At 32.8% G+C, this 25,498-nt stretch overlaps 4 protein-coding genes across 4 annotated transcripts; all 4 read right to left on the minus strand.

The window, feature by feature from the left end:
• Positions 1-829: 829 nt before the first annotated feature.
• LOC125820109 (protein RADIALIS-like 3) lies at positions 830-2,460 on the minus strand. Its single transcript, XM_049499530.1, has 2 exons — positions 2,166-2,460; positions 830-962 (listed from the first exon to the last, which is right to left on the minus strand). The coding sequence occupies exons 1-2, from the start codon at positions 2,405-2,407 to the stop codon at positions 938-940; spliced, it is 267 nt and encodes an 88-aa protein (XP_049355487.1). The 5' UTR covers positions 2,408-2,460; the 3' UTR covers positions 830-937.
• Positions 2,461-7,787: 5,327 nt separating this feature from the next.
• LOC125820102 (proteasome subunit alpha type-1-A-like) lies at positions 7,788-11,150 on the minus strand. The gene is made up of 2 exons (XM_049499521.1): positions 10,744-11,150; positions 7,788-8,374 (listed from the first exon to the last, which is right to left on the minus strand). The coding sequence occupies exons 1-2, from the start codon at positions 11,092-11,094 to the stop codon at positions 7,904-7,906; spliced, it is 822 nt and encodes a 273-aa protein (XP_049355478.1). The 5' UTR covers positions 11,095-11,150; the 3' UTR covers positions 7,788-7,903.
• A 1,014-nt stretch (positions 11,151-12,164) lies between these two features.
• Positions 12,165-16,323, minus strand: LOC125820096 (ornithine transcarbamylase, chloroplastic-like). Its single transcript, XM_049499514.1, has 5 exons — positions 16,029-16,323; positions 14,012-14,346; positions 13,221-13,352; positions 12,608-12,883; positions 12,165-12,502 (listed from the first exon to the last, which is right to left on the minus strand). The coding sequence occupies exons 1-5, from the start codon at positions 16,240-16,242 to the stop codon at positions 12,320-12,322; spliced, it is 1,140 nt and encodes a 379-aa protein (XP_049355471.1). The 5' UTR covers positions 16,243-16,323; the 3' UTR covers positions 12,165-12,319.
• An 817-nt stretch (positions 16,324-17,140) lies between these two features.
• LOC125820098 (bifunctional nuclease 1-like) lies at positions 17,141-21,468 on the minus strand. The gene is made up of 11 exons (XM_049499516.1): positions 21,338-21,468; positions 19,959-20,244; positions 19,269-19,439; positions 19,137-19,186; positions 18,972-19,028; positions 18,831-18,896; positions 18,658-18,732; positions 18,453-18,571; positions 18,178-18,269; positions 17,539-17,595; positions 17,141-17,380 (listed from the first exon to the last, which is right to left on the minus strand). The coding sequence occupies exons 2-10, from the start codon at positions 20,236-20,238 to the stop codon at positions 17,543-17,545; spliced, it is 963 nt and encodes a 320-aa protein (XP_049355473.1). The 5' UTR covers positions 20,239-20,244; positions 21,338-21,468; the 3' UTR covers positions 17,141-17,380; positions 17,539-17,542.
• Between the last annotated feature and the right edge of the window lie 4,030 nt (positions 21,469-25,498).

The following is a 25,498-nucleotide window of genomic DNA, read 5'->3' on the forward strand; positions in this document are numbered from 1 at the left end:
TTACGAAATGAGTGGTGCGTCTTACTTGGTACCCTAGCACGGTAGAAATGTCTTCACTATGATAAATAAATACTCCTTTTATTTAAAAAAAATATATGTTCTTATTAGTCCACTCTGAAAAGAATAATATATTTTTGAACTTGGTGACAATTTTAATTGAATTTTTCAGTTTAACCTTAATAACAAGTTTTGATTAGCATATAAATATCATGACATATTTAAATAATAATTTTTAAAGTCTTGTCACCACACAAATATCACTTCTATTATTTGATAGTCAAATAATAAATTAGGTAATTTTGACCTCATGCTTTGAATCCCACAATTCTCTCAAACTTTAATATTTGATGAAGTTATAAAAAAATTAAAAACTTAGATACATATTGATCTAAATCACATATTTCTTTTTGATAATCGATTCAAGATGGAAATATGATTATACAATGTGATTGTTTTGCACCTAGTGAAGTATTCGTTGAATTCAAGATTTAAAACTTATAGATCTTGAACTTAACTTTTTTACTTTTTAGAATTCGGGGAAATTTGTAGTTGCTATATATCGTTCTTTGAGTGCGCAATTTAAACCTTTTTTAGATCAAGTGCTAATTTTTCTATGTTTAATGCATTTCTAAGAGAAATACAATCTTCAAGTCAAAGCTATTGACTCAACTGAATTCATATTGTCAACTCTACATACATACATTCATATATTTTATGAACGTAAATCAAGAAAATTGACATCCGTAAGACAAAAATTCAAAGAAAAAGAGAAAATTAAAGTAAGCATGGTATTATTTGCGTACATGTTATACATTTTAGCAACAAAGCAAAGTACTTTAATACATATTAGCATAAAATAAACGTGGATTAATTTTTGTTTGCATTTTATAGTACTGGTAATTAGATGATATTATACATCGATGCAATTTTCTTCTTGCTATAACCTCAGATTCTGCATAAGCCTGTTCAAGAGAAATTATTAAAAATATATAAAATTAATTTCGATACACTGATTTAAACGAAAACTTAAAATATTAGGCAAACAACGTGTTAACATGTTACATAACACTAATATTACAAAATGTTTTTAACCTGAAGGGTATTTTTTTTTTAAAAAAAAAGGACGACTAAGTGTATAAAATATTTGACATTTACACAAAAAAGATGTGACATAAACAACTTATATTAATACAAGCGTTATTGATTGTTTCCATATTAGGTACCAAAGTTACCTAAATATGTGTACATCATGTGATGATATACTTATTAAGACAAATATATAATTGTTAAACAATTTTGTTTTGTATAATAATAATAATGTGGTCAGAGATTAATTAAGATGTAGGACAATATGCATGTGCTCTAAAACAAAGTGGGATTAGATTTCATGTGGGTTACTTGGAGCTTAATTAAACAAGTAGGATTAAATTTCATGTGGGATTGCTTAATTAGGAGTTAAAATATTATAAGCAACATTTATAGCTTCCTAAAATAGTAAAATATCAAACAATCCAGAAGTTTCTAAGTACTTTATTAAACTTAAATATGTCTTTAATTAGCATAAATATAAATATTCAAGTAATATACATTTATAGTATATTCCCTCCATCCTTATTTACTTGTCAAATATTTCCTAATTTAATTTTCCCTTTTACTTGTCATTTAAGACAAATCAAAGAAGGACCCTTTTTTTTCGTATTATACACTCAATTTATTAACATTGAGTTAGTGTCTTTGAAAAATATAGTGAATCAATACATTTAAGACTCTATCAATTAATAGGCGGTAAAATAATAAACTCAGTATACCAATCATGTCAAGTCAAAAGGGACGGAGAGAGTAAATACAATATGAAAATATTGTAACACTAATGGATCTCTTGAGATAATTACTAGTTATTTTTTTCAGCTTGATCGAACTCTCTAAAACTGTTGTCATTCGTGTCGTTTCTTAAAAAATGAACTACTTATGGAAGACTCGATATGCACCTCGATATTCTTTTAAGAATCTAAACAATATAGATATATATTACAAGTAATTTCCCGTAACATGTGGAATTAGTAACATGAAAAATAAGACAAGTAACATATACGACATGTTAAAAATGTACGATGTGCATTTCACTGTCAGTGAATATAAGTTAAATACAATAAGATTAACAATACCTTTGTTCATTGGCATAACTTCTTCCATTGCTACTAGCACCCCTATAATTGGGCAAAGGAACTTGATCATTTTCTATTTTCATGACATCTTTGACAAGCAATTCATAGTGCCTCTTCACTTCCTCTGCTGATTTTCCACCAACACACCTAGCAATATTATGCCACCTATCAGGAGTGTCTTTGTCAAATAAAGCCAATGCCTCTTCAAATTTCTTGTTTTGGTTTTTTGTCCAATTGGCCATTGTGTGTTGAGAAGTAATTGGAAGTAGGAGAAGAAGATCTAGAAGAAACTAGAGTACTTAGGTCTAATTAAGTCAAGGGGATTGTATGGACAAGATGGGTAAGCTTTGTTATTTATAGGGATGGAGGAGAAAGGTGGCATCCAAGGTGTGGCCTGATCGTTAATGAAGTGGATAAAAATTAAAATAAATTACTTTTTAAATTTCAAAAGAAATAGCAATAACAATATATTGTGTGTAATTTTATAATATCAAATGAGCTCTAAAAAGGTGAAGTGTTTATGTGGATTTTATCCCTAATTTTGGAGATAGAAATATTGTTTCTCTCGGAAATTCCAAAAGAGACAAATAAATAAATATGTTATGTCTTTTTATTTGTCTAGATTTTGATGGATAAAATTAACTGGCATCTATGTTGGTGGTGGTAGATGCAAATTCAAATTTTACGTTTATAAATTTTAAAAAAGACAGTTTTCTAAGTTCTGAATAAATTCTCTATATATACTCAATGAATTTCTCAACACAATACAATTGACTAATTTTATTTTATTTTTATAAAACAAAATTTATTCAACACATGACAAAACTTCATCTCCGCCTCTAGTGAAGGTAACAGTTACCTGATGAAATTATCAAAGTGCAAACAAGTTGGCATAAACGCTTTACTATTATACTAATTTGTTTGATTATAAATATCTGATGCAATTACTGAGATACATACAAGGTGTTTAGCTCAAAATTCAGAGGCGAAACAAGAATTTGAATTTAATGGATTCGAAATTCTTCTTAAAGTAATTAAATTCTGAAATAATAAATACATGATTTAGATCAAATCTACTAAATTCATTCAGATTCGTAAGCCAAATTCTAACTCCGCCTCTTCGCCCCTAGTTTAGACACCACTCTCATAATTTTTATTTTTATTTTTATTTTAAAAAAATGAGGGAAGTGTTGGGAGTAGCTAGTTGGGGAATCTCTTTTTCCTTTTCTAGGAGGGGATCTAGTTATACATAAATGTGATTCTTGTCAGCAATATGAAATGAAACTAATGGAAAGATGCATGTGGAGGGAAAAATAGGATAAAGTATTTTGAAGTATCATCATAAGCAAGTGGATCACCTAGCTGGTCCATAGGATTTAGATCCCTAATTTTATTTCTATAAGCACGTTAAAGTGTGTGATCATTCAAATTCTAGTGTTGATGTTAGCCCCTTTCTATTCAATCAAGATTTATCAAGCATGAAATCATCAAAAACATAAATTTAAATCTAAAGAATGATTTTTCGAATTAATTGAGTCACCATTGATATATCAACATATCTAGATCGTCAAATGCTTAGGAGTTCCTTTATTTGATCATTTTTCTTAGTTTTTTTGGATATCTTGTTTGTGTATATCTTCACTTTATTTTCGATAGTATATTAAGGGCTTATGCAATTTACTTGTTGTCTACTAAACGAACATTACAAAGAGGAATTCATCACCAACATTTTATTGGATAAAACAAATTGACTTTCTAATCTCTATTTGTTTTTTGAAAGTTTTCTTGGCCATAGTTTTAGAAGATAAATTATTTAAAAAAAATCGTAGTGCCCTAACATTATTGGATGGATGTTAAGTAAAACTTTTATCCATAATCAACAATATCATTCTGCACCAACTAGCTAGATTGGGTAGACTAAATATTATATACTCTCCGTTCAACAGTAGTTGTCCACTATACTATTTTGGGATGTCTAACAATACTTATCCACTTTATGAAATCAATGAATAATTTTACACTTAGTTCCTAATTGATCCTTATCATTAATTATAATCATTTTTCTATTACATTTTTCTAGACATTGTATTTATTATATTCAAAAAATGATATAATAAAATTACCCTTTTATTTATAGTTTCTTAAAAATTATTATGTAAAGTCAATAATAAACAAGTACCGTTGGACACGAATATATGTACCATTAACTAGGCACATTATTCCATGTTGTTTGGAATCTATGTCAAGTAGATCCTTTTGAATAGAACTTTATGCTCTGACTGTACATGGTGTACAATAGAATATGATTCTTCTTTTTTACTTTTAATTTAGTTTTCGTTTGTTTAGTACTAGTCTATCGAGAGGTCTGATTAAATTTAAATTTATGAAAAGAAGTTTTACATTAAAAGTTAAAGTACTTTCCAACAAAAATAACTCTATATTAACTAAAACTTGACAAGAATGATCGAGACATCTGATAAAATATGAATATGATTCTTAATTGAGACAATATCTAATGTTTCACCAGGATACAAGTTAAATGACTTTCAAGCTAATTGAATTGACCACACTACTTTTTGTCTAACATTTATATTTCCTGATTTGAAAATTAAAGGTTTGCACAAATAAAGAAAATCAATGTTGTCCAAAGATCGACTGTATGATTGGTTTTTTAGATGGTCAGTCAATTTTTATATTATTGAAAATAAAGGCGCTATCATATTGCGCTACATTCCTTTTCATTGGTCTACAACAGTGGCATTGTAGTGAATCTTTGCACATCACTCTCCCTATAAATTGAACCTCTTTTTCAATCATCCTCTACATCATTATTTTTTTTCATAAATATCTAATTTATCTTGTCATTTCTACATTTTTTTTTTATTAATTTATATAGCACTAAAATTATTAAACTATTTTTTATAATTAAAAATCACCCAATTTTACTTAAGTATCACAAGAGTTATCAAACTTCTTTTAATTATTATTTTTTGTTGTAAAATGCCACTCAATTTTGCCAAAATATATATCATAAGAAGTCATTAGGAGAAAATAAATAAGAAGTCATTAGGAGAAAATAAAACAAAGAATATTTGATATGATATTTGAGCATAGTTAAGTAACTTCTTGGTTACAAAAAGAAATAGATTGTGACTTATTAGAAGTAAAATATATTCTTAGGTGACGCTACAAATTATAGTTTAGTGACTTTATATGATATTTTAATCAAGTTGGGTAATTTTATATTTTTTTACTAAATATTGTTGAGTGACTTCTTTTTTTAATAGTGATTTTTGTTTAAATCATGCATTTGTACTAAAATTTTTTATCAAACTATGTATAAGTATTTAATTACGAACTTAACAACTAAAATAAGTTGAAGTTCAATGACAAATTTAATATTCATAATAACTTTAAATTCTAACTCCTCCTCCGATTCTGAAACCTTTGAAGATTATTAGAAAGAGGGAGAATATATTATATATAGACAAGTTGTTTGTAGTGGAGGGCCCTCATTCTCGAAATTTCATAGGTAAATATTCTGCAAAAGTTGCTATAGCAATCTATATATGTTTGATATATAACATCAGTCTTGTAGTATTTTAAGAATCTTGTTATTTGAAAATGATATGGAATAAAGCACCCCAATTTCCCCTAAAGTTTGTATTGTTTTGTCTTCTTTATGATTGGTAGTCATGAAGGATATTTTATTGTATAATCTTTATGAAACTGTGGACTATGTTATTCGAATTCTTCAAAAACAATATTAGTTATGCGTTCGATATTCAGATCCTTCAAAAATATTGAGAAGGTTTAGGATGTTTTTTCTAATGAAATAATTTATAGGGGCGAATTTAAGAGGATGTAATGTGTTAGTACACACTGCATTCGACTCAAATTATATATAAAATGTTTAACAAAAACTTGGTAGGCTTGAATCTAAAATCTCTACCTATTATAATATCATGTCGAATTATATCAATCGCCTAATCTAAAAACTTAAATTGTTAAAAACGCAACTAATATAATTTATTATTTATTATTTGTTTTCCATCCGTGTCTGAAGTTCACATAGAGCCCCGACTAAATTCAAATCGCACATTGCAAGGCCCAATTGGGGGCGACACTCCCAATAAGATTTTCTCCATATCAAGACTCGAACCCCAAAACCTTTGATTAAGGATGAGACAGTCCCACCACACCCCATATCGATAAATAATGTAATTTATATCTTATCTTATATGAGGTCAAAAATATATGGTCACAAATATTATATATTCAAGTAGCTCATCTTTTCAGAGTCAACTATGTGTGATATAGTGTTTTTGACTATGCTATATGCACTATGACAAAACAAATAGTTTGCAAAAGGCAATTAAGGAAGATTTATTCTGCTGACATATATTATAGGATTGTGGGAGTCAATGGTAAGAAAATTAAAGAGAAATTCCTAAAGTATCATTTACTGCAAAATGGGATTTTAAACCAATAGCGGGTTAGATTTTATTATTTACTTTTCCTAATCGATAAACATATATATTATACATGAATTATACATATATTCACCGGCTATTTTTCATTTAAGTGATTTGGATAGGTAGATGCTTAAGTGAGGTCACAAATAATAATTCCGGTATCCATATTGGAACCCAACTAATCTAAATTCAGGTAAAAACACTCTCTAACAGAATTTTGTTGTGTTCATGACTCAAACTCAAATACGAAACGTCTGATTAATAATGGAGGAATCCTATCAGTTCCGTCAAAACCCTGATTGGTCAGAAACAATATATAGCTACATGATAAGAACTGAAAAACTATGTATTACCTTTCACTGAGATTATCCCCTTTTAAACAACTTGCTTGAGGATTCCTTATTAATGCTATAGTGGAGGGTCCTTATTCACAATATTTTTAAGTAATATTCTTCGAGAAGTTGAAGCAGGAATCTATGTACATATAAGTGATTTTAGCCCCACCTTTCTCACTAAGAAACTAGTGTGTTCTTTGGTTCATGGTCCTCTTTCAAATGATTGGTAAATGGCAATCATGGAGAATATATTTTTTTATCGCAATGGTGTCAGGGCTAGCTTGCACACACCAAGGGGCGAAGTTAGGCTTTAACATATAGATTCAGCAGAATCTTGTAGTTTTGATCCAAACTATATATGTAAATACAATCACAATGCGTGTGTTACGAAAACAACTAAATACGCACAAATATAAAAGTTCAGAACTCAAAATCATGAATCCACCTCTGGCGTAACTCGATTATTCCAGTGCACACCTACTATGTATGTCATACTGCACTTGAAATTCCTTGTTATACTCAGGTGTAAGATGCTAACATTGCAAGTTTCCAACCACTAATTCTTTTGCCCTTTTGAGATTTTTAAATAAAAAGGAATCTTGTTTTGAAACCTTTCAATTGGACCTTTTTTTTTCTTCCAATTATCAACTTTGGTGACTTATCAGAAATCAAAAGAGGTACACCTTTTTAACTGACCAGTCATGTTCCATTAAAAGCTTGAGAAGTACACCAAAAGATGACTAGAATCTTCGAATAAAGGGAAAAATATTTTGTTCAAAAAAGATACTCTAATGACAAGGACGGCACAAAATTGACATTTTTTCCTAAAAATATTACTTTACAAAATAGTTCAACAAGAGAATATCGTCCACTGTGTAGAAATGAAACCTCAATATTCTATCAACAAGAACAAGATCCAACAGAATCATCATATATCCATTGGTGCAGCACCTTTATCCGTAGGGGCACCCGCTTCAGGTACTGCTGGTTCGATATCAGCAGCTGCATCTGTGGTTGCAGCAGGATCTTCTTCACCAGCTAACTCGAATTCATTGATCAATCCTTGGATAGTTTCTTTATCCAACATATGAAAAGCTTCTCCTACTCCTACCACAGCAACAGTACAATTCGTGCTCGTTAGCTTCTCTCCTTGCAATGTCTCCCTCAACGCGAAAAGTGCATCCTTAAGCAGACTTCCCCGTGAAGAATCAGTGAAATTCTCAAACCTACACTCCAAGTATGTTTTTGCAGCTTGTGACCGAGACCCAATGGCAAAAGATTGGTATTCGAAGTAGTTACCACTAGGGCAATTGTAATAGAGGTGAGCGCCGGATTCGTCCAGCCCACCAACAAGCAGGCCAACGCCATAAGGTCGTTTCCAGGACCGTTGAGTACAAACCTGGTCCCAAAAGGATGTCAATAGAATATTGAAGGAAAATAGACATCAACCTTTTGAAATCACCTTATCAAGTAGCAGCATATGTATGTCAGTTTATAATCTAGCAAAGGGAAACAGACAGATTATTGGGTACTAAAGAAAGTCTTCTAAAATATATCATAGTTCACACAAGTTACAAGAAACTATTTTACTCACCTAGATACAACTTCCTATTCTGTTTTGAAAACCTAAAGTAATATGTGAGCCCACAAGTTCTTATCATACGCTAAATAATGAACATTTAAACTCTCCTCTTAATAAACTAAAATATTAGCAAACCTCCACTTGGCAACTTAGACATAACTTGCCCCAGATAATTAAACGGAAGAGCATGACAATAAAGGACATACATATGCAAGGAGCACTGAAGGTTATGGTAAATAGTAGTGGCTTACAAAAAACACTGAAGGTTGCAGTTGAAACTCCCTTGTCCGAATTGGTTATGGTAAATAGTTGTGGCTTACAATAAACACGATTTTCTTTACCTGGTTAGTCTACCACCTAATTGGTGTAATACTTCTGGAGGGAGACTAACAAGAAAGCACTAATTTGAAAGACAGTTCAAACAGTCTGGATTTATACCATGCTTGATTATAGTAATACTTAAATAAGAATTTGAGATAATCAGTAAAATGCCAAATGAAAAATAATTCTGCTATGCTACAACCAGTAGTACACTGCCTAGTGCCTACCTCTATGACCCCTTTTCTTCCAACTAAAAATAATCTCATAGAGTACATATAGAGAAGTAAGAAGGAAAAAAATGAACATCATATCTGAAACTTACTAAGAAACCATGATTCATATGCAATTAGTTAAATGCTGTATCAGAGTTGCAGCGTTTTGCTAAAAGCACTAACATTCTGAAAAATCTTTGTTCGAATGCTCTCACCAGTAGAATCAGCGATCTCGAAAGCTCTACATCAGCAGAATCAGAGAATCACTTGAAAATATACAAAGATCTCAAGCGAAATCACCCCAGAACCTATGCCAATCAACTACAGATCTTTTCTAACATGTTATATCTAAACCTAATCACCGAAATATTGGCCAATTAAGAGGGAGAGAGAGAGCTCCCATCGCTAATTCACAGGGCATTCAGCTACTTCTCACCTATTCTATTGTCACTTCCTAAAGCTACAGTCTGTGATTTAGTAATGGATTAAAGGAAGGTACACTTCGTGGAGTTGATTATCAGTTCATAGATACTGCGACCTTCCTCTATTTGTAACAGAAAGTAGCTAGATTATCACTAAATACATCTAGAATGCAATGCATAAGTTCACAAAGGCGGAAGGAAAAAACACTGTGCATGCTTAACCAACTTACATTTGATTCTCAGCTTCCTACGCTACTTCATCCTCATGATAGCACTGAACTTTAAGTTGTCAACAGGAAATTAAGGTCCAACAGTATCTTAAGAATATGCATCCCATAAATAAGGAATGTTATCAAAAAATGAAATGTGAGCTCGTGCAATTGCTGGCACAGGGAAGGTTATGCACAAAACCACATCAACAAACTGCTTCCCACATTCAGTCCAGAAATGCTCTTATGCAGCATACATAGATAATAAATGGAACACACTATGACCCTCCCTTTTTATTTGAAAAATATTATAGCTTACTTGCCAAAAAGAAAAGGTAAACTAGAAAAAAGAATGAACGGAGGTTTGGTGGTCAAACAAAGGATTGAAGTAGTAATAAATGAAAAGAACACTATCTCTCACATTGGAGAAATGATACATGACGATGTAAGAACACAGCTAATTCATATCATAGTAATAAACACAGACATGTCAAGATCATAAACTAGTTCCTGGGTATGGTCAGAGCTGGTGGTTAAACAAAGATTTGAAGTAGTAATAAATGAAAGGAACGTTATCGCTTATATTGAACAACTGATTCGTGATAATGTAAGAACACAGCTAATTCATAGTAATAACCACGGATATGTCGAGAGCAAAATTTTGCTCCTGGAGTAATGCGTCCTTTTTTCCATTATGAACTACACGCTTTAGCTCCTCCCTCCTCCTGTCTGGTAGCACTCCTGCCTAGAGCTAACAGAACGACTGAAAGCATGAGCAGGTTTCTGACGGTTTTTGTTTTCAAATCCCAGCTAAAATGCAATTTCATTTCACTAAATACAAGGATACTGAGCAGAAACCAAATGGAACATCCAAACTAAAACCCTAACCCCTCAATTTCCACAATTCAAATACAGCATTTCACTTCATCAACAAACAATAAAAGCGCACATACACAACAACAACAGTTTAGCAGAAGCAATTGCAAAACATAAACTAGGGGTTTTGATAAGCATTTTCTCACCTGAGCTTTATCAGCGAGCTGAACAACAAGTCGACCAATAGGCAACACTGATTCATAAGAATAACCATAGTTGATACACTCCGAACGCATATACCGAGAAAGCACACGGCCGTCGGCGGTGAGTCCGGCGATGGCAACACCGATATGATCATCAACTTTGAAAATCTTCTTCTGGTGAGATGAAAGTTCGGAATTAGCTTTGTTGACGCACGCGAGAATCACGTGAGTTTTCGATCGAAGACCTATTGCTGCTGAACCTTGTTTCACTGCTTCCATTGCATACTCTACCTGAAATAGCCTTCCCGCCGGCGACCATGTCGTCACGTCGGTGTCGTACTGGTTTCTGAACATCTTCACTCGATTGAATCACACTCGTATGTGATTCGGATTTTGGTTTCTTTTTCTTCAAGTCTAATGGGAAGGAAGGGGGTTTTTGGTTCAATTTTACTTAATGATGATGTATTAAAAATATATTTTCATTTTTATTTAGTTACTTTTAATATATCAAGAGAAATATATTTTTATTACATGTTTACTCTCGACATATGCATCAATTGATATGAGTATTGTAGTAAAATAATCATATTACTTATTATTGTGACGGACGAGAGGAAAGTTAGACTAAGATAATTTGAATACATGCAGAGGAGGTGCACCAATGCCCCAATGAGGAGAGGTGAGAGTATGGTTGTAGGGGGTGTGTGGTGGGGTACATGTAGGCCGAAAAACTATTGAAAATAGGTGATTAGACAACACATTGTGTAGCTTTCATATTGCCGAGGACATGACTTTAGATGAGAAAGAGTGGGAGTTACGTATTGGGATAGAAAGTTAGTAGGGTTAGAGGATGTCTTGCTTAGCTAATGTTTGACTAACTACGCTCCATAGCTATAGTTTCATTTGTTATAGACCAATATACAAATATAGTAAGTATATATATAAATATTGTCTTTATACATTTAGAAAATTTTCAAAACTCTGTTTATACATATAGCTTGACAAAATACAAACGTGATAATTTATTATGAATTTTTCATAACTGATACAAATCAAAATGTATCAACAAATTGTATACAAAAAGTTAGAATAAGCATATACAAATTTGAATATATACAATCAGAAACCAAATTATACATTCATAGAAAAATTTAAGAAATTATAGCCGCAAATCATAAATATCTGAAACTATAACTAAATTAAATAATACACTATAAATGTTTGTCATTTCGCATAATTTTCCTTTATTAATTGCTATGCTTTCTTCCTTTATTAATCAAGTTTCATGCACTTGACCAAAGGTCTTTCGAAAACAATCTCAGTACCTATATACATTCTACCTTCCTCAAATGTCATCTAGTTTCAAATGATTAATAGCTTGTTTGATAAGATAACAAAATCTTTTCAAAGTGAATATTTTCAACACGAGTGTCAAATTAATACTAGAAAAGTTCAAATTATATGCACAACGAGGGTCTAAGTTCTTCAATGTTCCAAACAAAGTATAGTTTAGGGAGAAAAGAAGGAAATTTGCTTCTAGGTCCTAAGAAGGTTGTGCTTTAAGCCAAATGAAGGGCATTTACAAGCCAAGAACATGAAGCATAATTGCATTTTGCGCATGCATGCGATTCTCAGCTTGAGGGAACACAATGGAGTTTGGTGCTTCGATCACACCATCGGTAACTTCCACTCCTCTTTCTGCCGGCAAACAATGCATAAAATACGCTTTTTTTCCAGCTAGTTTCATCAGTTGTTCATCCACCTGTAGAGAAATAATGTCAAGCATGTTTCAGTACAGACAGAGTTCGAGTTTATTTGATAAGTTAGGGCACAGTTGGTTTAAGGTTATCATTTCTCATGCTCCTACCTGGAATCCTTGAAATACTTGGCGGCGATGTGCGGCTTCTTCCTTCTGTCCCATGCTGGCCCAGACATCTGCATAGATAACATCAGCGTCTCTAACAGCTTCTTTTGGATCATTAGTTATCTCGATTTTGCTGACTCCAGCTTGTCGTGCTTTCTCAACTGTTTCCTGATCAGGTTCAAAACCTTTGGGGCAGGCACAAACAAAGTGGAATGGAATCACCGCAGCCAGAAGCAGCCACGAATGCACTATGTTATTTCCATCTCCAACATAGACAACCTAAATTTGCAGCCACCACTAGATTATTAAAATCTATTTACCAAACATGGTTAAAATTATCTGAAAGAAATCTGAGATGTTTGAGGTGTTTTAACTTCCACATCCACCACCCTCTGTTTAATGAATCATTTTAGTTGGTGTAACTTGTAAGAAGAACAATGTTGATAATATAGAACACTTTTTGGATTTTTTATGCTCATTTTTTTCTGTTTAGAAGTGCAGGTGAACATGTACAGGAGCTTAATGCCCTTTGATTGAGATCTGCTCTATTTGCATTTTCTGGATGAACATAAATAAAATGTGATTATTTCATCAGGAAAACTAAAAAAGAGCTAACCTTAGTTCCTTCCAGCTGGCCGACATGTTCAATCATTGTAAGGGCATCAGCCATTATTTGACAAGGATGGTTATAGTCTGTCAGGCCATTGATCACAGGCACAGTTGCATATTTAGCTAGATCAAGAATGTCCTGCAAAAGAAAAGAAATACAATGGATACCAATATTTGATTTGCAGTGGGAATGGAAGAAAAGGGGGAAATATTCTTAAACTCAGTGGACAGATAATTCAGCCCACATTTCTATTTAAGCAACGCCTAAAGAAAATTAGACATGAATGGCTACACTCAATTAACTTGCTGGGAGAGGTACAGCAACATCATCGAACTGCCATCATCTGTAAGATATAGTAAATCAGAAATAAAGCTAGGACCAAATTTGAACAATCATTGATGGTTTGCATCTTTGTAAACCTAGAGAAAACGGAACAACAAAAACAAAAACAGTTTGATGTCCGTGGAGTCAAATGTCAATAGAGTTTAATCATACATAGTTTGTAGGATCACCAAATATAAATGAGCCTTCTCTTCGCACCACCCCCAACCTTCTCCTCACTGCCCCCAGGAAAAATAAACAGATTTGTTTCAACTATTATATGGAGTTGCCAAAAGCGGCTTTGTGGGATATCACTGGGTGTTGTTGCCAAGAGCAGCTTTAATCAAAGATATAAAAATTTTGGACTGGACAACTATAAGACTACAACATATAAAAATATTATGCAATGCTTCTTACAAGCCTTAATTCTTACCAAGCACCAGGAAAAAGTCACAACAGAAAACTCACCAGCATACCTGATGAGCAAAAACTCTAGCCATAATGATATCATTATAGCGAGAAAGAACACGGGCAACATCACGAGTTTCTTCCCGCTTACCCATCTGTATATCATTTGGTCCCAAATAGATTGCATGTCCTCCAAGCAAGTAAAAACCTGTCTCAAAAGAAACACGTGTCCTCATGGAAGGCTTAGCAAAAATCATCGCCATAGTTTTACCCTTGAATGGGAGATATGTCCTCTCTCCTGATTTCAGCAACTCTTTAACCTCTCTGGCTCGATCCAAGATGTTCAAAATAGTGGCTTTATCGAAATCATTAATGTGTAGAAAGTCCTTTTGATTGGCAGTTCCTGGAATAGAAAATTACAAAGACATGTTAGAAATATCCAGCCTCAACAGACTCTGATAAGAAGTTGTACTTAACAACACATACTTGAGCATGTTCATATCATATCTTAGCAATCATTGATCCAAAGACAAGGTTTAAGCCATTGCCAAACATGCTCTTTTGACAAATTATTACTATGAGTAGCTTTATGATAAATTTTCTTAGCATTCAAGTTATAAAAATGGGAGAAAATTACATGTTGTTTCTCTAATTCATATACTATTATTTACAAGCTATCATTGTAAAATCAATCAGTTTTAATATTTTTTGCAAATAATGGCAGATAACTCTTAGGAAACTGGCCAATCAGACACATTAACATAGACAATACAAATGTCCGTGTATCAAAAATATGTCTCTTCTTAACCAAATCAGTAACGAAAAATTAAGATACTCACTCCACAGCAGGAAAACAGTTAAAACTAGAATACGTCAAACAATTTTAAACAACACATGCCTGGTTTTTGGTGATTATAAATACTTGACAAAAACTATAAATACCAAAAATTGAAAACGTAAACGAAGCAGCTAAGAGTTAGTTGGGTATAAACTAAAATGTTTTCCATGGAAAATAATTTTCATAGAAAATGTTCTATTGTCGGCCAAAAAACCATTTTTTGGATCATTTTCTAGTGTTTGATTGGCCATAAAAGACAAAAAGCAGGCAGGTAATTTACCCGGTAGAGATAGCATATGAGGGTAGTGTTTTGGTCATCTTTCTGAGTATTACAAATTAACAAAAACGTCTAACTGTTGGTTGAATCAAATGACATAACTTGTTGAGTTTGGATGCCTGTGAAGAAAAATGACTTGGGAACACAAGTACTAGAATTATTTTTTTCTCTTTTGTTGAAAAGTAAACATTTCTAAAAACTCGATGTAATCAGACTCTGAAAATCATTTCATCAACAAAGATATCATCCAGGAATTGATTTACCATCTGCCAAAAACACACTCAATCACAAATGAAGCAGAAAGCAAACAAGCTCAATCATCCAATGTGAATGATAAAAAATAGACTTCCTAGACCAGGATATGAGCATAAGCAACAATATAGCTCTTTTAGACAAAGTTCCAAGAGAAGAGAATCTGAATTTCGGATAAATAAATTATACAAGGAAGTTACAAATTCTGTGCCTTTTTTTATCAAGTTCTTTTTCTTTGTCACAGTCTATTCTGGCATTCTCACTCACTGTCACTCAAAGCATTTTTCTTGAGATGGATAACTCATCAAGTACTTGGCTTCAACAAGGATTATACAAACTAGACTCTGAGCCTGGTTGGATGAGCTTATAACTTATAGCCAAAAGCTAAAAGTTTAGTATTTCTAGCTTACGTCTTTTGACTTATTTTTGTTACTTTGGCTTAAAAACAATTGCATAAAAGCATTTTTTTTCATTCTACACAAACACCACAAAACTACTTACAAAAAGCTATTTTGGCTTAAAGAGCACCTAAAACAAGCATACAAAAGTCTGCCTAAAATTGAAACGGGATTTTCTGCTTATGACAACACATTCCAAGCATAATCAAACCTCGCATTACAAAATCAATCAAATCGACAGCTCCAAAGGAAAAAACAAAGCTCAAATTAAACACACGGAAACAAAAAGGAACAGAAAAAATCGAGAAAATGGACCGGACCTTTTGCAATAACCGAGGAAGAAGGAGCTGCTGCTGAAGAGGTGGTTTGGCATGAGATGCGTTGACGTATCGCCGGAAATGTGACCGGAGAAGATACAATTACACCGGAAAAGTGAGACGATTGCTTGCCGGAGTGGGAGAGAGTGGAAACGGAGGAGAAGGAGAGGTTTTCCGGTGATCGGAGAGAAGATAACTGAGAGAAAATGGCGGCCATTGTTTTGGTGTTTGGATGGTGAGTGTTGAAGAGTAATTTGGCAAGTATGGCAGAGTGTTAGTGTTAATTTCTAATATGAATAAACCCTACTCAAGCATAACTTCAAAAATCAATTATTATTATTATTTATCTCTTTTAAATTGTTAATGTTCAAAAACTAAAATAAATAAATAAGATAGACAAATTAAAACAGAAAAAGCACAAAAATTTGTATAAAAGGTATAGATCAAATAAGAAGGGAATACACAAAAATAATTCCCAAAATAAGATATGATGACTTGGTAAAAGAGTGACACTGACCATAAAAGGTATTGCCACTTATCAACTTTATTATATATTGCCACTAGACAGGATAAGGATATATTCCTAGATAAAGAATATATGGAGAATGAAGATTATAATAGAAGATTAATAGGGTAATAGTGTGTTATATATTTTATTATTATTTATTCTTTAATTCTATTAATGCCTTTTTATTTCATTCCTTTGGTAATTATAGTAATTAGTATCTATTTATTTGATTTCTTTCATAATTGTATTTTCTTTCGATTAAAATTGAAATAGTTTCTTTATTATCACAAAATAGAAATAAAACATCGCACACTTTAAAATTTACCTACACTCAATATTTATACACTAAATAATTGATATACATTCTCACTTTAATTTATTCACGCCCAATATTCACACTAGACTATAACGAATAATTATTACATAACACATTTCTTCACATATATAGTTAGCGCACATTTTCACCTTAATTAGAGAAAAATAAAATATTAATCGCATCTAATATTAACACCAAACTAATGTATACGTAACACATTTCTTCCCATAATCACTAAACCATGAACAAATAGTTTATAACTTAACCATGATAATTAATATTTTTCGAATATGACACTTTTTAATAGGCCAATTGACACTTATATTCACTAGTTCTTTACATTGCCAAGAACAACTAGTTTTACCAGTTTAAGCTTTTTTCTTCTTAACATTAGCATTAGAGTCTATACAAATATACAATATATACATATTTTGAGGAAGAGCTATATATAATTGATCTTCAATGCTGATCGTATCGATAAATGGTTTCTATATACATATCGAGTTCTTGCTTCAACAAACTGCAACAATCCTGTAATTAGAAATGAAGCAATTTTCTTATAGGAATCAATTTTTTGAATCCCAAACTTGTTTAAATCGAAAGGGATCGATGTATATAGGAAGAAAAAGACACTATTGGATTTGCGGAAAAAAAAAGTGTCACTGAGAAAGAAGATTGGAATAACACACCTTGCTATGCCCAATTCTTGTTGGATCGAAGTTGAGTAAGCTTGTCCCTCCAAAGAGCTACAATAACCAGGAAAACATCGGCATAATATATAAATATGTCATTTAACTTGACTTCAACTGACATCTATGACCTCGAACTTTGATGTGTACAAGTAGGCCGTTAAACTTGTACCCCATCAGATATTTAACAGAAAGCAAACTCGATCTCTAAATCCAATCTGGTTGGCGACAACATGTTGTCATGCCACTATCTCTCAGATCAACTGTAAATCCCTCCCTGCAAGTGTCCACACATGTACAACTTGCCATCTTTACAGTAAAAACGACTCTCCGTACCAAATTATCTATCGCATTTCGCTTCTCGAAATTCAAACTATGTAAAGTTTGACCACATGTTAAAAGGTATGTTTTCATCATATTGACATGAGATGAATTGCAAACTATAGTAGTTTTTGTTTAACTTTTGAGTATCTCAATTTGTCAAATTGACTCTCGAAAGAATAAAAGGTACACTTATTTTAGGACGGAGGAAGTAAACAAAAAGATTTTAACACCATGAAAAGGTAGACCTCAAGACAGTCATATATGTTAATGTTTGACATGATAATAATATGTAGATATGTTATTAATAAAGTCTACCTGCATCTCTGTATCGTTCTTCGACTGCAGCAACCAGCATGTTTCGTACAAGAATAAACTCCTTTTCATCTGTGGATGGCTGCCCAGCGGGTCTGAATCAAAAATGCTAGTCAGAACTATATTTTGTTCAACTTTATACAAGTTTATGCGTGACACACAAATGCAAATGAGAAAGAAATTCTTTTTCATACACACATAATGAACATAATACAATTTCCCCCCACTTTCCAAATGCAACTCATTTTGAATAGGATGTCTGCAAAACATTAACTTACTTGTCAGGCCCAGTGAACAATAGGCCATCAGAAGAGGCAGCACGCGGTGCAAGATCTGCAGACTCAACAATCCTCACGCCATCACTGTACGCCAAGTTTTTATTGACTTGTATCGGCACCTAGGAAAATTAGAAACAACACAAGTAATTAAAATTGTAAATAAAATTTCAGTTTGTGGTTTAAAGGGGATTGTTAACTACTTCACCTTGCATTTCACAGCGATGTTGATTGCATCAGAAGGACGAAGATCGAAGCTAATACTCTCAGCATCGTTATCTAACTGTTAGTACAACCACATGAAAGTTGTTAAAGCTGCATACCACAAAAAATGTACACATAATCGGGTCAGCATTCAGCAACTAGTACATTTTACACTACCTTGGTTAGATGTAACTGAGCAAGATATGTCTCGTGCTCTCTCTTGGTAACTCGAACAAGTTTAACCTTCAAATTACAACTGTCAGATTAAGCTTGAAAAAATGTGGCATTTACTGGTAAATGCACAAAGAACAAGCTTACTGTGTAGCCCATCTTTTCGACCATTTCCTTCAAAACTTGATACATTGTTGGTCTGGCCTGAAACGGAGCAAATATTTGTACCTTTTAGTAACAGCATAAAAGCTATGCTTACTGTAACTTTCGCTGAATGGCTTTATCAGAATCAATATAAAACAGAAGACGTACAAGTTGGACATTGCGTACAGCAGCCATGAGCAGCACACTTGACATCTCCACTGTTGCATAAAATAGAGACGCAACATTAGACTCCCAAGCGACTGTACGTTCACTAAGACAATAAATGAATCATGTACATACAAACAATTATAGGAAGAAGCAGCCCAGTCCCGTCCTCCATCTTTAGCACAACCGCTGGGTTTGGAGCATAATTATGTACATGAACCCCCTGCGGATTGTTATGGATGCATTTCACATGACTTCCATCTCTCATCTTAATCATGAAACCATCTTTCCCGCTATGCACTTCAACTACACAGGATAATAGGGAAGTCACCATAAAAATTGCATCGCAATTTCACTTTGACATGTGTTGATAGTTATTGATTAATTGTGTCTTAAGTTAAGTGAAACAGTGGTATCACGGAAATCTCGCACCCAAAAGTACGGAATACAGGGTATTACATGAAGAAAAGATTGGAAAATTCTAGACAATATTACTTCATCGTATTGTGGAAAATTCATTTCCAAAAGTAGAAGGTCCCATCTATGGTTCTTCACAACCTTAATGCAACAACAACAACATATCCAGTGCAATCCCACAAGGTGGTGTCTGGGGAAGGTAGAGTGTATGCAGACCTTACCATTACCTCTCCGAGGTAGAGAGGTTGTTTCCGAAAGACACTAGGCTCAAGCAAATCAAAGCAGTAATTAAAAGAAAAATGTTAAGTGAAGATATAGTTTTATTCACTTTTACGAAAACAAACAACACAAATCAATACAACAAACAAAATGTCAAACACAAAGCACTGAACAATAAAATCAACATACCAGCTTCAACCACGCTAGAATTCACATAATCAGCATCACTTTCGTTAAAATTCTCGGCTGTACTACCACTATCATTTGATGATGAACTGAAACTACATCCGATCAACTTGCTTAAACGTGATCGTGGTACATGAGCCACATTATCCTGCTGTCTAGGTATTCCATTAAACCCCAAGAACTCACTCCTCAGCATCTTAGCCTTCACTATAGGTGAACTGAGTGTACCTGCTTTCTTTCCACTAACCAGAGGGAAAACAACAGGCCCTTGTAGAGAGCTCATTTTTGCCTAATTTGAAATTTATTACACAACGATTAGATTATCATCCAGTACATTGTTTTATAAAACAATAATTGATCTTATACTTCTGATGAAACACTTCATAGTAGTTGCCTTCTTACAGTTAGTACTAAGACACACAGATCATACAAGAATATAAATTCATCAGCAATGGTTAAGTGATACTCCTTAACATAATTAAAATGTCAATGTTGTGTTTATTTTTCATGCACCAAGAGAGAATGAACAAATTTTCATTTATAGCACTAATATGTAATTGTTGAATACTCTTTTAATTCACGATCTACTTTGATATGCGTTACTTGAGCCAGGGATATTTCAGAAACAACCACTCCACCTCCGAAAAGGTTAAAGTCTGCATACACTCTATCCTTCCCAAACCCCACCCATAGGATTTCACTGAGTATATTGCTTTGTTGTTACTCTTTTAGTTGGTGAGAATTTCTGAATACTTCTTTCAATCGTCAAAGAATGAATTAATCAAGTCCGATGACCAGCTTGCAACCACATCCACTAATCCAGAGGTACCTCCTACCTCTATCCAACATAGGTAGTAGGTAACTTTGTTCCCCGAGACTTGGACGGATAGGAAAAACTATAATCTACTCCTTCCATCCCAATTTAGGTGGTAGTGTTCAAATTTCTAGAGTCAAAAAAGTTTTCTTTTGACAACTATATCTTCATATGCTCTTTTAAATATTTTGAATTATCAATTATTGTGATAGACAATATCTTTGAAGTAATTTCCAAATATGTAAAATTTATTTCAAACCCTTTAACTTGGTCTCAACTAGCATTTATGCTCTTAAGTGTGCACAAATAGACTTTAACTTGTATAAAGTTGAACAAGTAGCTACACACGTCTTACATGACATAATACATGTAGGACGCACGTAGGACGCGAATTACCACGTAAAACGCCACGTAGGATGCGTGTGTCTACCAGTGAACTATGAACCTAGACCTCATAAAACTTTTTGTACTTCGTTCTATTCGAATTTCGAGTAAATTCAAATTCAAAATTACAACATCAACTAATCTTCAGCAATGAATAAATGCATCGGATACAATATTTACGCACCTGAATTATAGAGTTCTCCACAAAATCTCTTAATCGATCTTCTGCAGAACTGCAAAAATCAACACCTACCGATCACCAATTCATAGCTTCAACCACAAAAATTACAGTATGATGAAAAAAAAAATGAAGTTTTGTTCACAAAATTTGATTGAAGTGATAGAAGTATGATGGAAAAAAAAGATATTTAACTCAATTGGCAAGAGAGTCACAACTTATAGGCAATACTCTGTTATCAAATTGACATCTATGCCCTTCGCGCCAAGCAATAATTACTTTTTCTTCAAGATTCTTTTTTTTTAAAGCTCCTAAATCGAAATTTTTAATTAAAAATAGATAAATCATTCATTGTAACAAAATTATTATTATTATTATTATTATGGTACTTACGGTTTCTTTCGTCACATTTAAGAATAAAAAATATATCTAAAGTAGCTGGAGTTTTTGAGTTTCATATATGATTAATTGTGTGCGAATTTTCTATCTAAATTATATCATTAAAATGTTTATCGAACACATTTTAACTATCAATTATTCACATTTTTTATTGAAAATATCATCATCATTTAGATAGGAAAAATGAATTATCGATAGTTGAGGTGTGTTCGCTTTTTACTAACAAACCGATATTCAAAATCATTTCATTCAGATTTTTTAATCTGTCAAAACGTTGCATTTCTAAACTTTCGTAAGGTTCTCTTTGAATGCTGATCCTTTCTAAGCTTGTTGAATAATCTTTAAGGATTTTGTTATTTCACTTATTCGTACTAACGATAAACATTTAATGCCAATAAACTTTCTTTTGATGCTCTTACGAATAATATTGTGCATGTGATCAATTCATCTCAAGTTAACTCTACAAAGGAATTAGTTATTTCTAAGGAACAACATGGTGCGCCAAGTACTCCGAGGTGGGCTATATATCAGATGAAGAGGAAGAACAAGTCCTTTCCCCTCCTGTGCAAAAGAAATTGAGCCCAACAGCTCCAGCTTTTGTGCCTAGTAGTGCAAGTTAGTAACTCTCCGACAAGGTTTGTCATCATCAACAAATGTTGCGGCAATCTTAAGTGATCATTTGGTGAATTCTAATATTGAAAAATTGGCTTCTCTTACACCTATTAACCCTAACAAACAACTACAAGTTGATGGTAGTTGTACTTTAATTTGTCCCCAAATAAATTTGCTAACCTAGATGATGAGGACATCTCTGAAGAAGGTGCAGAAGATGAAGAGGAAATGCTGGATTATTGTTTTGCAAATGCAGCTAGGAATGCTGATATTTCTCCTAGGAAACAATGCAACAACAAAACGAAGCATGGAAGAAAGAATAGTTGGGATGGTAAAGTGACTAAGGAGTTTGTTCCAAGGCACCTATCGATGCGACTGGTGAAACAGAATCATATGATAGTGTCAACAACTTCAACAAGATCCAATAAAGCCAAGAAGTGATGAACTATCAAGTGTTATTGGACAGATTTGAAGAAGAAGACAAGAGAAACATACTTCAAGTTCCTTTGGAAAACCATCTATCTTTTTTAGTTCATACATTTGTATAAGGAAGTTTGAGGTTGATAACTCAACTTTCTCCTTGGCTTTTATGATTTTTTATTACTTAAGAATCCTCACTTGTAATATCATCATAGAGTGTATTATAAACTTTGTGATGATCATAGAATATCTAGTTCTCTGTAGCTCGTATTTTCTTCATGGTTGTTAATTAGTAGATGATAATAGAATATCTAGTTCTCTGTAGCTCGTATTTTCTTCATGGTTGTTAATTAGTAGATGATAGGTATCTCATTAGGATTGGTAAGGTAAACCCTAGCCTCCCTTGCTTGTACTTATTCCTATTAAGATTTTTTTATGTTTATTATTAATAATAGGGAAAAAGGACAAATATACCCCCGAACTTTGATAAATGGTACGTCTATACCCTCTGTTATACTTTTCGTCCGTCTCAATCCTTGCCGTCCAATAATCGGTGCACATTTGCCCCTCCCACTAACGGCACCCTCTTTGTGTACACGTGGCAAAATCCTAAGCCACTACCGGGTTGACCAACTTTTATAACCCAAATTCTAAGAACCCGCCCCATAACCCAGTAAACCCACCCAATTTGTGGGTAAAATATACCTTCTAAAATTTAAAATTTGGGTCTTTTCTTTAGATTTTAAACTCAATAATTAGTAAAATTTACACTCAATAATTAGGAAAATTAAACTCAATAATTAGTAAAATTTGCTGAAAAAGACTCCAATTCATTAACATCTTCACTAACAAAAGCAACAAAAACAGGCATCAACTTTCGCATCTGGGCACCACAAGCAGCAGCAGCAGACATCCAACTTTAGCTTATGAATCCTCTAACCCTTTGACTGCATTTAAGGACGAGGCTGGACAAAATGATACACTGATGTGTGTTTCTAAGAAATCGCCGGCATTTGAGGCAACAATTGCACCGATGAACTGTCTAAAATCTGATGAACTAGGTTAGGGTTTGTGAGATGAACGAAAATGATTTAGGATTTGAGTCTTTTCTTTAGATTTTAGAGAGTATATTTTACCCACAAATCGGGTGATTTATTGGGTTATGGGGTGGGTTCTTCAGATTTGGATTAAAAGAATTGGTCAATCGGGTAGTGGCTTAGGTTTTCGCCACGTGTACACAAAGAGGGTGCCGTTAGTGGGAGGGCAAAATGTGCACCGATTATTGGACGGCAAGGGTTGAGACGGACGAAAAGTATAACAGAGGGTATAGACGTACCATTTATCAAAGTTCGGGGGTATATTTGTCCTTTTTCCCTTAATAATAAGCCACTAGACCACTGTATAGTGGTATAAATTTGCTTTAAAAAAAATGATAAACATTTAATGATAGTTCAAATATGAAACTAACAATTATATGTGATTTTAAAAATTTAACTCATTTTGATTTGACTAAAAATAACCATTTTAACAAGTAAATAAAACAATTACTCACCAATTACATCAAACATATCCATTGAGATGGACATTGACACAAAAATCAATTAAAGAGCTGCCGTCCATAGATTAATACCCTTGAAATCTTAGGAAAAAAAACAAACAACCAATTGGATTACACTTTTACCCTCTTCGGGTGATCCGTATCGATATTACAATTCGACTAATTCAACTTCATATAGTATAACCAACTTTAATAAAAAAAATCGTTTTTATCAAATATGATTTCGTTCTTTTTTTCTTTTCCTTTTACCCTTCTTTAGAAATTTTCAGCCCTTTTTTGGCCTATTATCAATTCGTCACCCCTCCTCCGTTAAAGATAAAAGAGTACTTACTATAAATTTTATCAGACTATTCAGATGTTGATGTTTTAATTCATATTCAGTATGCAACTTTTAGACTCAAAGTATGGTCCTTCCACTAAAATTAGACGACTAAAAACATAACAAGTGGAAGTGTGACAAAATGGAAATAATTTTATCTTAATTGTATATGTCCAAATATCAATTATTGGTGACTCTCTCTATCCATGCCATAAAGAACAAAGCATTTTTTTGGTACTTTTCTAGCTTTAGACAATGAGTTATATGAGAAGATACAAGAAGAAGAACTTATGATGGCGATCAGATGAGCGGATTGGATTGAATTTAATAATGTTAAAATTGTTTGAGTTAAACCATTGATCACTTAAATATTATATAAACTGAAACGGATTGGTTATGCTCAAATAAGTTGAAAATTGGATCATAATCCCAACATACTGAATTCTTACTAAGTTTTAAATTTACAAGCTTTTTTATAAAAAAATAAAATAAGAATTGTTTGAGTTCCTAATAAAACATTTTTCCTTATATTATGAGTATATACAATATATCAAATGAAAAAATAAAAATAAAAATACTTATACAAAGTTTTTATGGGTTAATTTGACTACATACTGAACTAAATAGGTCAAAATGAACACAATTAATAAAATGAGCGGGTTATTAATTCACCTAAACAAGTTGGATGGGTTATGATTTTATGAGTTGATTTTGTTAGTACTCCTAATAACATTGAACATGCACTTATTTTTAACCATTTATTATTCGGAAACATTATTTTAAGTAGTAACTTATTTATGTAATATTTGAGATTACACACAAAAAAAAAATTCAAAATTTAAATTAAAAATATCTAATA

This window comes from Solanum verrucosum, unplaced genomic scaffold (assembly GCF_900185275.1).
Source record: "Solanum verrucosum unplaced genomic scaffold, falcon-dt-bn FXZP01000229.1, whole genome shotgun sequence".
Lineage (NCBI taxonomy): Eukaryota > Viridiplantae > Streptophyta > Magnoliopsida > Solanales > Solanaceae > Solanum > Solanum verrucosum.

Excerpts from the sequence above, each read along its gene's own strand:
- LOC125820096 (XM_049499514.1), bottom strand. The coding sequence starts at position 16,242 with ATGGCCGCCATTTTCTCTCAGTTATCTTCTCTCCGATCACCGGAAAAC. Across the intron at positions 13,353-14,011 it reads CTAGAGTTTTTGCTCATCAG|GACATTCTTGATCTAGCTAA; the intron begins GTATGCTGGTGA and ends TTTCTTTTGCAG. Across the intron at positions 12,884-13,220 it reads GCCAGCTGGAAGGAACTAAG|GTTGTCTATGTTGGAGATGG; the intron begins GTTAGCTCTTTT and ends CTGCAAATTTAG.
- LOC125820098 (XM_049499516.1), bottom strand. The coding sequence starts at position 20,238 with ATGAGCTCTCTACAAGGGCCTGTTGTTTTCCCTCTGGTTAGTGGAAAG. Across the intron at positions 18,572-18,657 it reads ACATCGCTGTGAAATGCAAG|GTGCCGATACAAGTCAATAA; the intron begins GTGAAGTAGTTA and ends TAATTTTCCTAG. Across the intron at positions 18,270-18,452 it reads TTGTTCACTGGGCCTGACAA|ACCCGCTGGGCAGCCATCCA; the intron begins GTAAGTTAATGT and ends TTTTTGATTCAG.
- LOC125820102 (XM_049499521.1), bottom strand. The coding sequence starts at position 11,094 with ATGTTCAGAAACCAGTACGACACCGACGTGACGACATGGTCGCCGGCG. Across the intron at positions 8,375-10,743 it reads AGCTCGCTGATAAAGCTCAG|GTTTGTACTCAACGGTCCTG; the intron begins GTGAGAAAATGC and ends TTTTGGGACCAG.
- LOC125820109 (XM_049499530.1), bottom strand. The coding sequence starts at position 2,407 with ATGGCCAATTGGACAAAAAACCAAAACAAGAAATTTGAAGAGGCATTG. Across the intron at positions 963-2,165 it reads AGTTATGCCAATGAACAAAG|GCTTATGCAGAATCTGAGGT; the intron begins GTATTGTTAATC and ends TCTCTTGAACAG.